Below are 14,600 nucleotides of genomic sequence, written 5' to 3'. Positions count from 1 at the left end.
GTATCAAAATTATCTTAAAATAACAAGCTTCCAAGTGGCATTGTTGCACTGATGAATCCATAGCGGAACGTTGGAGCAAGACAGTTTGCCTGGGAAGAATTTGACCCAAACACCAACTCACACTCACAGCAGTAGCAGGCTGATGCAAGTTACTGAATGAGTGAGCTGTCAGTTCTGAGGAGAATATCGTCCGGTAAGCTGTCTTGTCACTCTAATTATTCAACATCAGCGTATTACGAGTTTATTGTAATTTCGACTGTTTTATAATTTGTGAAATCGGCCATTGTAAATTAAATTTGGTTAGTAAATAATGTCAGACGCTTAGCTACAGAATAGCTAGTTAGCTCTATTTGTTCACATATGGGAGTCCTCTCAACTGCTGTGGATAGAGATACACTAACGCTACAATAAATAAATCTATATAATAAAAACATACTATTGATCCCATGGTAGACAGTATTTCACTTTAACAATGTTATCCCTTGGATTTTTTATTTTTGTGTCTGATTCTGATAATCCATAAAATCAATCAGTCAATTCTTCAAATGTTTTGGAGCAGTGTGAAGATGACAGACTGTCAGAGTCCAATGGAGCTCTATGAGAGATTGACAGAACAGGGAAACACAGTGAGGTCCTTAAAAACAGCTAAAGCTGAGAAGGTAAGTGCTTGTAAACCAATTAGCCTAAATAATAGAAGATTAATAGTAAATTTCTCTTTTTTCACTTACTGCTACTATGAGTTTGTCATTCAAGCAGTTTTGATTTGATTTGCCCAGGTTTTGAGATATCTGAGATTTCTGTGGGTACAATTTGGATACATTGAATTTCATTTGTAATGTTCACAGCATTGAAATTTGTTTTTTAAATAAACATTAACACCTCTTTAAATAAAGGGTCGCTTTACTCTAAATAATCAACAGAACATGCTATCAGCTATTTCACCGAGATTTTTGTCTTCCATCTGTGGATTATCCCAAATAACACAAACATTGTTTCCCATAAAGACATGTTTGTGTTGAATTTTTAAAGGTACAGTGATTTTTTTAATGCTATGAACACAATAAACAAAATTATACTCTGTTATTAGCACATAACACCACCTCTGCTTTCATTGCATTGGCTCCCTGTGTCCTTCAGGGTTGACAACAAAGTCCTGCTACTCACATACAAATCATCAATGGACATGCGCCTCCCTACCTACAGGAACTCATCACACCACAAACCTCCACCCACACCCTCAGATCTGCCAGCAGCTTGCTCCTCCGGATCCCCAGTTCTAAGCTCCGGCACAATGGGGGATCGAGTCCTCTGCTCTGTTACACCACGTTTGTGGAACAGCCTTCCTAAACATCTCTTCCATCTCTCCCAGACTCTTTAAAACAGGCTTAAAAACTTTTTTATTCAGGAAGGCTTGTTATTTTTTTATGTTATATGTTTTTAAGACTGAAGCACTTGAGATTCATTGCAAATGAAAAGTGCAGTACGAATTAAATGCATTGTGATTTATTATTTATTATTTATTATTAGGGTGGGGAAAGTTAGAGGCAGATATCTCAAAACCTGGATAACTAAAACTGAAACTACCTATGTGGTTAGACACCACTGGGGTAAAAGGAAAAGAATGTTTTTTTTGTGTGTACTGACCCTTTTAAATTAAATATAATGCTGTTTGTATTCCCTAGGCTGAAATTGACGCTGCTGTCCAGTTGTTGCTAAAGTTGAAAGTGGACTACAAACAGACGACAGGTCAGGATTACAAAGCAGGATGTCCGCCCTCAGAAAACTCTGTTGTCCCTAACAACGGGCCAGCAGCAGATGGTGCTGATGATGACGACACAGTTGACCCATGGAACGTTTCCACCACCAATGCAAAGGGAGTAGACTACGACAAACTTATTGGTAAGATTAAAATAAGCTTCACGGGGTAATTTAAGGTTAATTTAAGCAGAATAATTCACATTCTGGTGTCTTTCCTTAGTGAGGTTTGGCAGCAGTAAAATTGAAAAGGAGCTGGTGGACAGAATAGAAAAAGTCTGCGGACAGAAACCGCACCGCTTTCTTCGCAGAGGAATCTTCTTCTCACACAGGTCAGTATTTTAGGAACTGAAAATATTTAATCAGTTTGACTTTGTCATAATTTCATGTTCCTTGTTTCTAAGCTGTAGTGAATGGGTGTTTCATCATCTGTTGTGACTCAATAATTCTCAAACTTACGGGGAAAATATTCACTCTGAACTTTTAATCTAGTGACCATCATTCATATTTCCGTAAAACAGATGGTGGTGAGAGAGTTCATCGAAGATAATTGACACATCAATAAATCACTTTCCTCTTATTGCTGTTTTTGGCAGAGATATGCATCAAGTTCTGGATGCGTATGAGAAGCACAAGTCCTTCTACCTTTACACTGGCAGAGGTCCGTCCTCAGAGGCCATGCACGTTGGCCACCTCATCCCCTTCATCTTCACCAAGTGAGTTCTTCTTTCACAAAGCTGTCAAGATAAAAGCACGTTTGCCCGATGTCGTATTCAACAACCAATTACATTTTGGTCAAAGAATAGAGAAAAAATAAGTGTTGTATCAGCAAGAGGATGTCATGCCATTGGTGTGACAGCCCATTATTCCAAAAACCCAATAGTAATAATTAGTCCGACGGCCCGTTATCCCAAAAACAAAAGCCCACTGCTCTAAAGGCCCATTGCTCTGAAAATACACGCGCTCCCTGGAGTTTTATTGCCCTTAATATCTTTCTGTATTTTGACATGCAAAGATACCATTTACAAAATGCTTGCTTTTTAGTACATTAATAATGGCAGTGCGTCCACACAGGTTCCGGCAGTCCAACAACTCCAGTGTGTATTTTCGGAGCAATGGGTGTTTGTTTTCAGGATAACAGGCCATCAGAATAATGGGCCTTCGGACCAATGGGCAGTCCCCAGCAAGAAACCATTCCATATTATGATCTATGTGTTTGAAGATTTTATACTGGTTCCAAGTTACAACTGAAACTTACTTCCTTGTTGCAGATGGCTGCAGGATGTGTTTGACATCCCGCTGGTGATCCAGCTGACTGATGATGAGAAGTACCTGTGGAAGGATCTAACGCTAGAAGAATGCCACCGCTTTGCTGTGGAAAACGCCAAGGACATCATTGCTTGTGGCTTTGATGTCAACAAGACCTTCATTTTCTCTGACCTCGACTACATGGGGTAAAACATGACAGAAAAATATCTTTATATTCCTATCTGGCAGACCTTACTGCAGAAGCTTCCTAGGAGGAGGCATAGATAACAAGGAAAGATCCACCTAATTTGAGTCATCTTATAATTTCTTATTTTAGTCAGAATTGTTTGTTTTTTCTCAATGTTTTTTTTTCTTCTGCTCCCAGCGCATCCCCTGAGTTCTACAGGAATGTGGTAAAGATTCAGAAGCATGTGACGTTCAACCAGGTCAAAGGCATCTTTGGCTTTACAGATAGTGACTGCATTGGTAAGACAACTGAAAAATAGTCAATGGTTTAAAAAAAGAGATGTAGTCTTGTTTGAGCTATCGTGGAGCTCTGCTCATAATACTTTGGAAAGAGGAACAAACCTGAAATTAAGTCTATCCAGTCTTTTGCCCCATGCTTCCCAATTTAGAGTTTCTAATAATACAGTAATAATTATTTTGTTGCTAATCAATAAATTCACTTTTTAATACATAACTTTGTAAAACATAAACAAATGGCTGAGTATCAGTACTGTGTTTCTCATTAGTTTATTTGTTATCTATCCAGGAAAGATCAGCTTCCCAGCCATCCAGGCAGCCCCGTCCTTCAGCAACTCTTTCCCACAGATCTTCAAAGGCAGAAAGGATATACAGTGTCTCATCCCCTGTGCCATAGACCAGGTCAGAACAGCATCACAGTTATACATAACAACACCACATATTAGCACCGTTACCTACAAACGTCTGTGTCTGTCCCCTCACTCATCCAGGACCCCTACTTCAGGATGACCCGTGATGTAGCCCCGAGGATCGGCTATCCCAAGCCAGCCCTGCTGCACTCCACTTTCTTCCCCGCCCTGCAGGGGGCGCAGACCAAGATGAGCGCTAGCGATGCCAACTCCTCTATCTTTCTCACCGATACACCCAAGCAGATAAAAAATAAGGTGCTGCCAGGACAGGATTAGTTGAAGTTTATCTTTGTTATTTGTGCATGAATGAATGAAAGGGGGCAAAAAACGAAATAAGATCTCATCCGTAGCTACTAGTCAAATTTACTGTATTTATTTTACAATTGTCCCTGTCTGATCTGATCTACAATTACTCACAGGTAAACAAACATGCATTTTCGGGAGGAAAAGACACAGTGGAAGAGCACAGAAAATATGGTGGTAACCCAGATGTAGACGTCTCCTTCATGTACTTGACCTTCTTCCTGGAGGACGATGAACAGCTGGAGAAGATCAGACAGGTAAGTGGTTCAGACAACACAGAAAGCAAATTATATCTTCCAAACTTTTAAGCTTTTGCTAATCACACCCTTCCGTCTGTTTTGTTTTCCTCATTCTCTCTATGACATTCTGCTTTCCTTTCTTGTTATCATTCTTCTCTGCACCATCAACCTCCTCTACAATTTCCTTTCTGCGCACTCCTCCCGTCCACTCCTCCAATCTCCTCTCTCGGTAGGACTACGCGAGTGGAGCTCTTCTAACAGGGGAACTGAAGAAGATTTTGATCGAGACCCTGCAGCCGATGATTGCCGCACATCAAGAGCGACGCAAACAAGTCACAGAAGAGACAGTCAAGCAGTTCATGACACCCAGACCTTTAAATTTTAACTTCTAGCCCGCTCAAGCGTCTGAGATGTCTAGGTTCATCGTGCTGTTAAACTCAAAACAAGAAAAAATAATCAATCCAGCTTTTTTTCCTTTTAAAATCATTGTCATTTGAATTTGTCAGGGGAAGACAGACACAATACAGGTGGCATCAGGACTGGAGAAAAATGTCTATGTAAATTACTGTATTGATGATTTGTGCCTCTGTGTCAAATTAAGCATGGCATTGCATTGCACAAGCCCTCATGCTAATTGTCATGCTATTTGTTAGCTTCATGCCGCACTAAATGTGCACGTTTCTCTTCATCAAGTGTTTGTGTTTGCAGCACTGACAATTAAAGTGAAAAATCTGCTCAACAACAACACAACTAGACATCTTTGCAAAATGTTGGTTAAGAAGTCTAAGTAAAACTTAGTTTTACTTGGGGAAAAAAGCCTTCTGAACCATAACTGTGATTATCAAAAGCAGCTGTGATATATGAGAAATAATGAGACGTTCATCTCTTTTTAAGAATTTGCTCACATCAGGTAGTAGGCTGTCAGTGTCTGACTCAAGGGAACTAAAGCAAATGTAATTGCTATCAGCAAAAATGATCTGAACTAAGGTAACTCTTTCTCTAAGGGAAGAAGACATTTCATTCAACTTATTCCCAGACTAAAAAGTAAACTGCAAAAAGAAAACATTTTTAAAAGCACGTTTTATTTGAAAATTCAATCATTTTATTTTATTCTATTAATAGAATACATTTTAATTAAAGTAAGTGTCACATTAATGTGTGTACATCTTTTTTAATGTTTCTATGGTCACACAGCAAAAGTACCAATTTTTTCCATAATATCTGACACCAACATATCAAGATTGATATTTAGTGATATAATAACTGTGCCACAGACATTTTGCCATGCCACAGGAGCAAAAGCACAGCTGTAAATAATTGTATTAAATATGGCTGAATTCCAATTTGCTGCTTCAGTTTCAAGGTCCTGGTTTATACACTGTCAGGGCTTATTGGGACTTGAATAGAACATAGCTTGTGCTTTTCCTTCTATAACAAGTCAAAATGTCTGTTGTGAATTTTTTGACCATTGAGGAATTTTTACATGTTTATTTACATTAAATATTTCATCATATTATGTTCCATTAAAGGCTCTGCACACTGACACAGGCGTTTTCAATTACTCTGATTAGATCTTTGGTCAAGTGGACGTTGGGTGGAGCTGTGTTGGGAATTACATGATGTCACCAACTCCTTGAATCAATAAGAATAATAAAAGCATAAATTGTCCTGCCCCAACATATTAAACATGACTATAGAGTAGGGGAGAGTCCAGTGCTAATCAGGCACAGTAAGTGAAAGCACCTGTGTAGGTGGACTGTGGGTGTCTAGAGGATTTAAAGGCACAATTTTTGATCAGAATTCCAGAATTCACTGTGCAGTATTGGGACCAGCTGTCACTCACACATCATTGTCTTCAGATGTTGTAAATGGTACAGTTCTTACAATATATATAAGAATACACCTGTAATTTAAGCTAAAACGATATGATTGGTCCTTAAATGATAATGCAGCCCCGTGTCTGAGAGAGCAGGATAGCGTTAATGTCAGTAACATGGAGATGGGTGCGAGATGTTGCAAATACAACTCAAAGGCAATAATAAAGATAAAGCTGTTTTTAAAGAGGTAGATTTTAAAGAAATAATACTGGGTACAGATGGCCCCATGAAAAGAGCATATTTTTATCTGCTGTCTGTATCGGATGGATTCTCAGTAAAGGGAGTATGATATTAACTTGCTCACAGTATAAACATTCAGAGGGAAATGGAAAAGTGATTAACAAGCTATTTAAAATATATTACATCTAGCCCAGTTGTTCTCTGCGAAAAAACTAAAATTAATTAATTATAATAGATTATCACAAACAGAATTTATCCATTGCAATGTTACACTTCGGCATGTTTTACATTATATATATTTACATCATGTATTAAAACCAGAATATGCAATAAACCTGGTCTATTTCAGATTGTTTAGTATTGATATAATGTGGTTAGAAGAATGTGATGTTTTACTGGAAGGACAATTCCCTAAAAATTGAGCTGCTAAGAAATGATTTCTTGCTTAAGTCTAAAATCACTTGAAAGCAGGTATCTGAAAACCACTACAGCATTCAGACATGTCAGCATCAGTTTTATACAACTCCACACCTCAGAGAATATTATATAAAACATATTTACACCATACACAAATATTAAAATAAAAAATATTTAGCACAGCCTTGAAAGTTCCATGATGCATTCTCTGATTGTGGCGTGATCCAAGCTGCAGGTAGAGTTAAGCTGAGTGTTTCAGCAGGTGCATCGTTATTTCATACACCGAGAAGACTGCCATGTTGACAGGGATGGCTCGCATGCAGTTGAGACTCAGGCCCTTAAAGAAGACACCGGGCCCCTCTGAGCGTACACTGTCTGTAATGCAGTGGAAAAAGCCTTGGTACCTTCGCTCACCAATCCAGTCCATCTGAAGACGAGTTTTGATCAGGTCCATGGGCGTGGAAATACACCAGCCACACATCCCTGACAAGCCCCCCGCTAGAAGCACCACTTTCCACTCTGTATGAAGGGGAGACATTTGTATAAGTTTCAAATCATAAAAACTGAAAACATGACTATTGGTTTCCATTTTGCATATACGTGTTTTCAGATGGATGTTCTCCTATAATTTACTGGTAAGCAGAGTTTGGATTTACCTGGCTGGGTCTGTCCCGGGGTCGACAGCAGTTCACAGATGATGTTATAAGTAGTAAGGAATGTGGCAAAGAATGGTCCATCTCTTAGAGCCAATGCCTGGGCTCCTTTGTAGAGGCCCAGTACTCCTTCTTCATATGCAATAGTACGCAGACAGTGCACAGGGCCGTGATACTTTGGTTTGAGGGCTTTGGCTGAGAATGATGAATTGGCAACTCTCTGACACTGCAGACGCACCTTCACCATGTCAGCTGGGGACATCAGTAAAACCTGAGAAAAAGAAATAACGGTATGAAAGTACTTGACAATTATAAAACTTGGAACATCTGCACATTGGCAAAACAATGCATTTCAAGAGGGTGTCACACATTATTTGAGGATAAAAACAAAAACAAACAAGAATAACTGACACTGGACACTAATTGCACCTTTGAATGACTTGAGGCTAATTTCTAACTTGCTCATCAAGAACACACCAAACAACTAAAGCTAAGGAGAGACATGTAAAAGACTAATGTGTTTGTTTAACATGAGACATACTACAAGACAAATACAGACAATTCAACAGCAAATACAAGTATGCAAAATACCCTTTGTGTAAGTGGAATTCCCAAAAACATTTGAATTGTTCTCGTTATAGTATAAAGGCAAAGTTCAATGATTAAATACCTGTGCAACTCCTCCAGTCAGGCCTGAGAGGAAGATGTCACACTTAGCGGGCCGGGCATCAGGACTCCCATGCCGTAGTTTACACAGACGCTGAAGGACGTTCCTGTAGGTCCCAAACACCACAGAAAAACTGAGGGATACAGCTATGACAGGCATTGTCATTCCCTTGTAGAAACCACAGACCTACAGTACAGAGAGGTTTAAAGGTTTAAAGAAAGCAGGCTCAAGAACAGTAATATTATATTGTTCCACAGGGAGGCAGCTGTAGATGAACTATGCTTCAGATGTGAGGAAATCAGGCGTCACTGACCTTATGTGACAGTTTGAGACACTCACCCCCTCAGTCTTGTATGTTGAATGGATGCAATGCCATATTCCTCTGTACATGTTGTGGGATTGAATGTTCACCTATGATGTGTTGACAAAAAAGAAAGCGTTGCTGAGCTGAATGTCCAATTTTCATCTCCTCAAGCACATGTAATGACAGTGTGTGTGTGTGTGTATTAAACTGTACCTTTACAGTGTCAAAAGGGTACCCAACTATCACACCAAATGCCCCTGAAAACACAAGCATCACATCACATGACAAACACAACCGTGGTTCCCAAAACAGACATTTAGTCAACAACACTAATATACCATAAGAATTGCCGTGAAAATAAATAAAAAAGTAAATGAAATGCACCTGCCACTGACATTAGCTGAACTTTAAAAAAAAATGTAATCATAACCTCCTGCAGATCCAGCAATAAAATCCATTCTTCTTATGTTCAGTTGGTAGGCTGCTAGCATCCAACTCAGTGTGACTCACCACCTGTTAAGACCTTAAACAACCTCATGTGTGTTTCTAGAAATGTCAACAAAACTTTTGTCCAGAGGCTAAGAGTTAATGTAAATTAGTTTTTTTTTCTTTCACAACTTTATTAGCCAAATATTGAAAGACAGAACACACACAAATAATACACAAAACAAAACAGTCAAACAAATCCATTAGGGACATAAAAAATCACAAAAGAAAAAGAGAACTGAACACAATAAATAAAAAAATAAAGATTACATGTTTAAATAAATGAGTTCTGAGTGTCGAGACAGTAGGATGGCACTTTTGTGGTTCCTCATATGGCTTAAACAAAGCAGGAATTTCTGCAAGGAAAGGCAGCAAATGAGGTGGGGATTTAGAAAATTTGCATTTATGGATATAAAATTTAGCCATGGCTCATCAATGAAGCTGAAAACAAGGGTAGCAAGTTCTTGCCAAAAAGTCTGTTTGACATCACAGTGAAAGAAAAGATGAGCAATACAAAAAGCACAGATTTGCAATGTCCACATATTTTGCAATAAAGGAATTAACAGGATAGATACCATGTAGAATTTCAAAATGCCTTTCTTTTACCTTATTATAAAGTAAAAGCCATTTTTTCCTCCAATTTATGTTATCAGTGATCAAAGCCCAATAGAATTTACCTTTTGGAACAATTTTATTTTGGTTGTGAAGAATTTCACGTGTAAAATTACTGCTACACTTCCTATCAGTTAGTTGAACACCTCCTCAGAGCGGTTTAGTGTGTACAGTTAATGTTTCCCCAGAGCTAAGATGGGATTTGGCAAGATGCATTGGAGCACAAGGAACAGCTTTAATGACTGAATTAAACTGAACTGAATTAAATGAATGGGAAATTCAAATTAGTGGAGACATTGTTCATATGTAAGTAAAGAACCTGAATCATCAGATCACAAAACAATGTTATCAATACCTTTTTCATGCCAACTGGGAGGAAATATTGACTTATTTTGAACTGTGATATCTGCATTGTTCCAGAGTAAGGCTTTATGTGGAGAAAAACTGTGAACATGGCAGATCTTTCAAGCTAACAGAGCTTATTGATGAAACTTTGACAGTTTAACAGGTAGTTTACAAAAAAACGTGCAAGATAACAGAAAGCTTAAATCACCCATTTTGTTAAAAATGTGAGATGGAATGTTCCAGATAAACTGGTAGGATTGTTCAAACATCTTTTTAACCAGTTTAAATTAAACATGTTGTTAAACATGTGGTGTAAATGAGCTCCTACAGTACAGAGTTCCCAAGCTCACTGTGTTATACACATCAACGTAACCTGAAACATAAGCACGAGGCTTTGGTTTTGTATTACACTGCTTCAGTGACGTCAGGCAAATTAACATTTGGTATTTCCATTTATTTGTGTCCCAAATAATCTAATGGGCCTTCCCCGAGGGTTATAAGGAAAATAGGTCATTAACAAATATGCAAAGTTGTCAAAATGCTTTAAGAATCAGGCCCACTTGTTCCTCTCCTTCTCCTTTTCTCCTTTTTTTCCTGGTACACCCACAATGATTGTTTATTTTGTCATCAAGAAGAACTTTCTGTGTTTAAAATTACTGCATATACTATCATTTTTTCAAATCATTTTACAAGTGCATCATATTATAATCTAAAATACAAGCTTGTTTGATATTATATTTATAACCACATCATAGATGAATAATAGAATTAAAACTGTACTTGACATACCTAAATGCACAAAAAATACACAGTACACTGTTGACATTTGGCCACAATTACACTTCACTATAATCACACTAACACACTTCACTCATAGACAGATTAACCTGCTAGGAGGCACTCATTAACACCCCATTCATCCCACTCTGTGTATTTGTGCACAGTTTTTATAATCTGGAAAACTCTACCTGGCCCAGATTTCCTGTGTGCAAAAATAACCATGTTAATTAGGTTTAAAAGTCAGAAAAATACAAGCAGATAACTGAAATAAGTAACATATTAAAACTCATTTCGGTTATAAAACAGAACCTATCATTTCATTTACTGTGTGGTTCATATTCAAGAAGATATTTTTAATTCTCAAAACAGTTGATACACAGTAAGACTGGAGCTTTAGTAATTCCACCTTCATTAGATTATTTACCCTCTAGTTAGTTTTATGACATAAAAATACTATTTCTATACTATTTCTTCAAATTACATCTACTCCTTTCTCTCCATTAAATAATCCAGAATCTATCTACTAAAGGAAGGAATCTGTCTGTATGTCTGTGTGTCTGTATGTGTGTATGTATGTGTCTGTATGCCTGTATGTCTGTGTCTATATGTCTGTGTGTCTGTATGTCTGTGTGTCTGTCTATGTCAGAGAAGCCTCCCTCTCCTCCATGGGTCCCTCTTATAACCCCTCTGAGGTGCTGAGCTGAGGGTGATGCAGCAGTCTGCACTTCACAGTCCATGTCCTGGATGGCAGAGATAACACCCTCTCTGGCAGAGAAAGAGCTTTCATCATAATCCATCAGGTGAAAAGTCTTGGAGTGATGGTCAAATTTCTCAAAGATGGCTATGACCACGTACCATCCTGCTACAGTGCAAACCTCGAGCAGAAGAGGTGTAGAGACAGGTCCATACTGAGAGAGACAGGGTACTGCTGAGTCAATCAGCAGTCTTCCAACCTCAGTGCTGGCAGCTTCAGTTTTGGCTTCACTCTCTGGTTCCTCCAGGAGGAACTTCAGAGTCATGTTCAACAACACTCAGTAAGTCTCAACAGTAAGATAATAAAGGTGATAGTAGACTAGTGTTATATGCAGGTTCACATATCACACTACAGTTTGAAGATTCACTATATCTTACTCGCCACTTCAGCCACAAGGAGATGTTTTATCTCCCCCGATCCTTCCCTGTAATATAAAATGTCAGTTTCCTATCAGTGTAGGAGTGAAATAACAGTCAATTTGACTCACTCCTCCACAAAATTTCTTCCTGTCAGCAGCCAGGTCTTCATGTGTCTGACTTGATCCTGCTGCTTCATCAGCATAAACTGCCTCAGCATCATTTTCTGAAAGACATATTCAGTGTACAATCAGCTCACAGAAAGACCATATTATACTCAAATGTAACATTAAATTGAACAGTGCACCTTTACATTTGACAGTGACTTATTTCTGCTTGATAGCAGTGTGGCTCTTTTTCAGAGAAAGAGGATGATGGTCTCATTTGTTGTACTAGTTTAACAACAAAGTCGATGTCCATTTTTAAGAGATGTCAGTTTTCCACAGAGAGACAGATAATAATCAATCAGTAACAGTAACACTCAGTCAACAAGTTTGGCAAGAGGGTTTGGCTAGCTGAGTAATCAGATACCAAATGAGTGAGAATCTGCACATGTTGCTCAAGTTAAGAGCTTACAGAATGTAGAAATGTGTGACATGATCAACATCATGATGGTGAAGGTTCAATCAGAGAACAAAACACATCAAAGCATGGAACCAATATTCAAATGAGGGAACCAAACACTGAAATCAATGCATATATGTATTAAAGTAATATATTTTTTCACAAAAGCATGCCCCCAACAGACAGAATCTACATCTTTCAAACCATACTTGGCCAAGTTTCCTCCAACAGACAAAATAATTATAAATATAATACTATATACCTTTCAGAAATGTAAATGGTTGTAAATATATAGTTTAAAAGAGAAGGCTGGTAATATTCTGTAATTTTTCTTTTTGTCAACAAATACCATGAAGAGACCAAAACTGACAAGTAGACTATTGTGTGTGTGTGTATCCAAAGCCTGTATATCCTCTGTGCCATAGACCTCCACCATTGTCCAAAAACTTTTGAAATCACATCAATAAGCCACTAAATTGTAGTTTTTCTCTCACATTCACCATCCTGTTTGTTGTAAATACTCACTAGCAAAATATAGATTAATCTTGCAGCTGAAAATAACAGCTGATATGCTTTTTCTCATGGTTGAGTAAAATTTGTTAAAAACTTGAGCCTTATCTTTTAAATATTTGCCTGGGAAAATACTACAATTAATTACAGTAAAGTCCATGTTGTAAAGGTATTAAAGAACCACACCAAGGGTTTTGTATGTTTTAGTCCTTTTACTGCAAATCAACTATATTTTGAGTGTAGCTTATAGTATTATAGTATTGCTTGCCACAGCATTTTGACTCTCTGACCTGATTACCTGGACATCTGTGCCTCCTTTCGCTCTCCTGCCCTGCTGCTACATTCACTTTCTTGAATCTGATGAAATATAAGATACAACTTAGAAATAAAAGTTATACCTCATATCAGCAAGATAATAGCAAATAGTTAGTAACTCAAGTAAAAGTAGTCTGATTATATAATGGCTAACGTTAGCCTAGCTAGCTTACAGTTCAGCTAACACAATGACACAGCTGAAAATAAGACTTTCATTCAATTATTTGACTCATGAGTGGTAGAGCCATAGCAGTAGCGTACCTACTGTCGGGAAGAGATTTTTCTCTTTTTGTTGTTGACCAACCAATAGTTTTAAGTTGTCGGTCTTTTGCGCTCATCTTGCTATTGCTCTCTGCTGCCGCTTGAGAAGAGGCGGGAGGATGGGTTGGGCGCAACCAAGTCTCACAATATAGGGGTGGAGAGAGGTTGAAAAAAATGGTATTCTTTGCTTGCTAATTACATTTAATCGAGAAAACCAACCACTTTATCATATTTTATAACAGTTCATATTTTTCATTCATCATTATGATATGATATTTGGGAGGGTTGTATGGGCCGGTTTTGGTTATTGGGGTGTTACAACCCCTCCACCCCACCCCCATAATTTCCACCTATGCAAATAAACTTGAAACTTGCTTATTGTGTAATTATTATTATTATATTATTTTTTGTCAAAGCTACATTATTGTTATGAGATAATGCAATGCAGACTTCGATTCAGTCTGTTTTAAAACTGCATTGCCACACAAGTACAAAGATTAACGCTGACCAGATGTTTTTTTGATTATTGTCTAATCTTTGATCTAGATTGGAATATCTCAACAAATTTCAATTTGTTCAACATTTCAGCTTTTGTCCTTTGTGTTCTGTGCTTATCAGCAAATGTCAGAATGCTAACACATTAAGCTAACATGGCAAAAATGGTAACCATTACCTGCTAAACATCAGCATGTTCATGTTGTCATTGTGAGCATGATAGCATGCCAACATTAGCATGTAGCACAAAGCACGGCTACGCTAATGTGCCTGTAACGTTACACTCTTTTTTTTTTCTTTTTAATTATTTTTTACATTTTGCACTATAGAATGTAATGGGTATTGCATGTGAGCTGCAGAGCTGCTGGAATTGTGCTGGTGGCTGCCCATAAGTGAGCTTATGAACAAACATCATATCCTGTTGTTGAATGTTTCCTCTCCCTCTGTCCTCTGTGTTTTCCACCATCCCTCCATCTACTTGGTTTATTTGTATCGTCAGAGCCATAAAGTGAGAGACAGAGAGACAGAGAGGCAGTAGATTAGCCGGAGAGCATCTTGATCAAAGCTGTCACACAACATGTATACC

General features: G+C 38.0%; 2 protein-coding genes across 10 annotated transcripts; one reads left to right on the top strand and one right to left on the bottom strand.

Annotated features, from left to right (window-relative positions):
• Positions 1-102: 102 nt before the first annotated feature.
• On the top strand, positions 103-6,688 carry LOC121880601 (tryptophan--tRNA ligase, cytoplasmic). The gene is made up of 11 exons (XM_042387933.1): positions 103-193; positions 560-659; positions 1,683-1,899; positions 1,979-2,087; positions 2,352-2,471; positions 3,027-3,209; positions 3,389-3,489; positions 3,776-3,888; positions 3,978-4,151; positions 4,316-4,456; positions 4,672-6,688. Exons 2-11 carry the CDS (start codon positions 567-569, stop codon positions 4,828-4,830), a joined length of 1,410 nt encoding a protein of 469 aa, XP_042243867.1. The 5' UTR covers positions 103-193; positions 560-566; the 3' UTR covers positions 4,831-6,688.
• A 105-nt stretch (positions 6,689-6,793) lies between these two features.
• Positions 6,794-13,785, bottom strand: slc25a47b (solute carrier family 25 member 47b). 9 transcript variants are annotated; one of them, XM_042387939.1, is made up of 9 exons: positions 13,520-13,729; positions 13,242-13,300; positions 12,051-12,095; positions 11,895-11,937; positions 8,750-8,793; positions 8,572-8,643; positions 8,236-8,418; positions 7,569-7,836; positions 6,794-7,431 (listed from the first exon to the last, which is right to left on the bottom strand). In XM_042387939.1, the coding sequence occupies exons 6-9, from the start codon at positions 8,620-8,622 to the stop codon at positions 7,154-7,156; spliced, it is 780 nt and encodes a 259-aa protein (XP_042243873.1). In that variant the 5' UTR covers positions 8,623-8,643; positions 8,750-8,793; positions 11,895-11,937; positions 12,051-12,095; positions 13,242-13,300; positions 13,520-13,729; the 3' UTR covers positions 6,794-7,153. The 9 variants fall into 9 exon arrangements, 8 of the variants coding, with proteins under 8 accessions (XP_042243873.1, XP_042243870.1, XP_042243872.1 ...); XM_042387936.1 differs by having other exon boundaries at positions 11,895-12,095; XM_042387938.1 differs by lacking the exon at positions 11,895-11,937 and having other exon boundaries at positions 12,001-12,095.
• Positions 13,786-14,600: the final 815 nt, after the last annotated feature.

The sequence above is a fragment of the Thunnus maccoyii genome, chromosome 16 (assembly GCF_910596095.1).
Source record: "Thunnus maccoyii chromosome 16, fThuMac1.1, whole genome shotgun sequence".
NCBI lineage: Eukaryota > Metazoa > Chordata > Actinopteri > Scombriformes > Scombridae > Thunnus > Thunnus maccoyii.
This window is presented reverse-complemented; position numbering and strand designations above follow the sequence as displayed.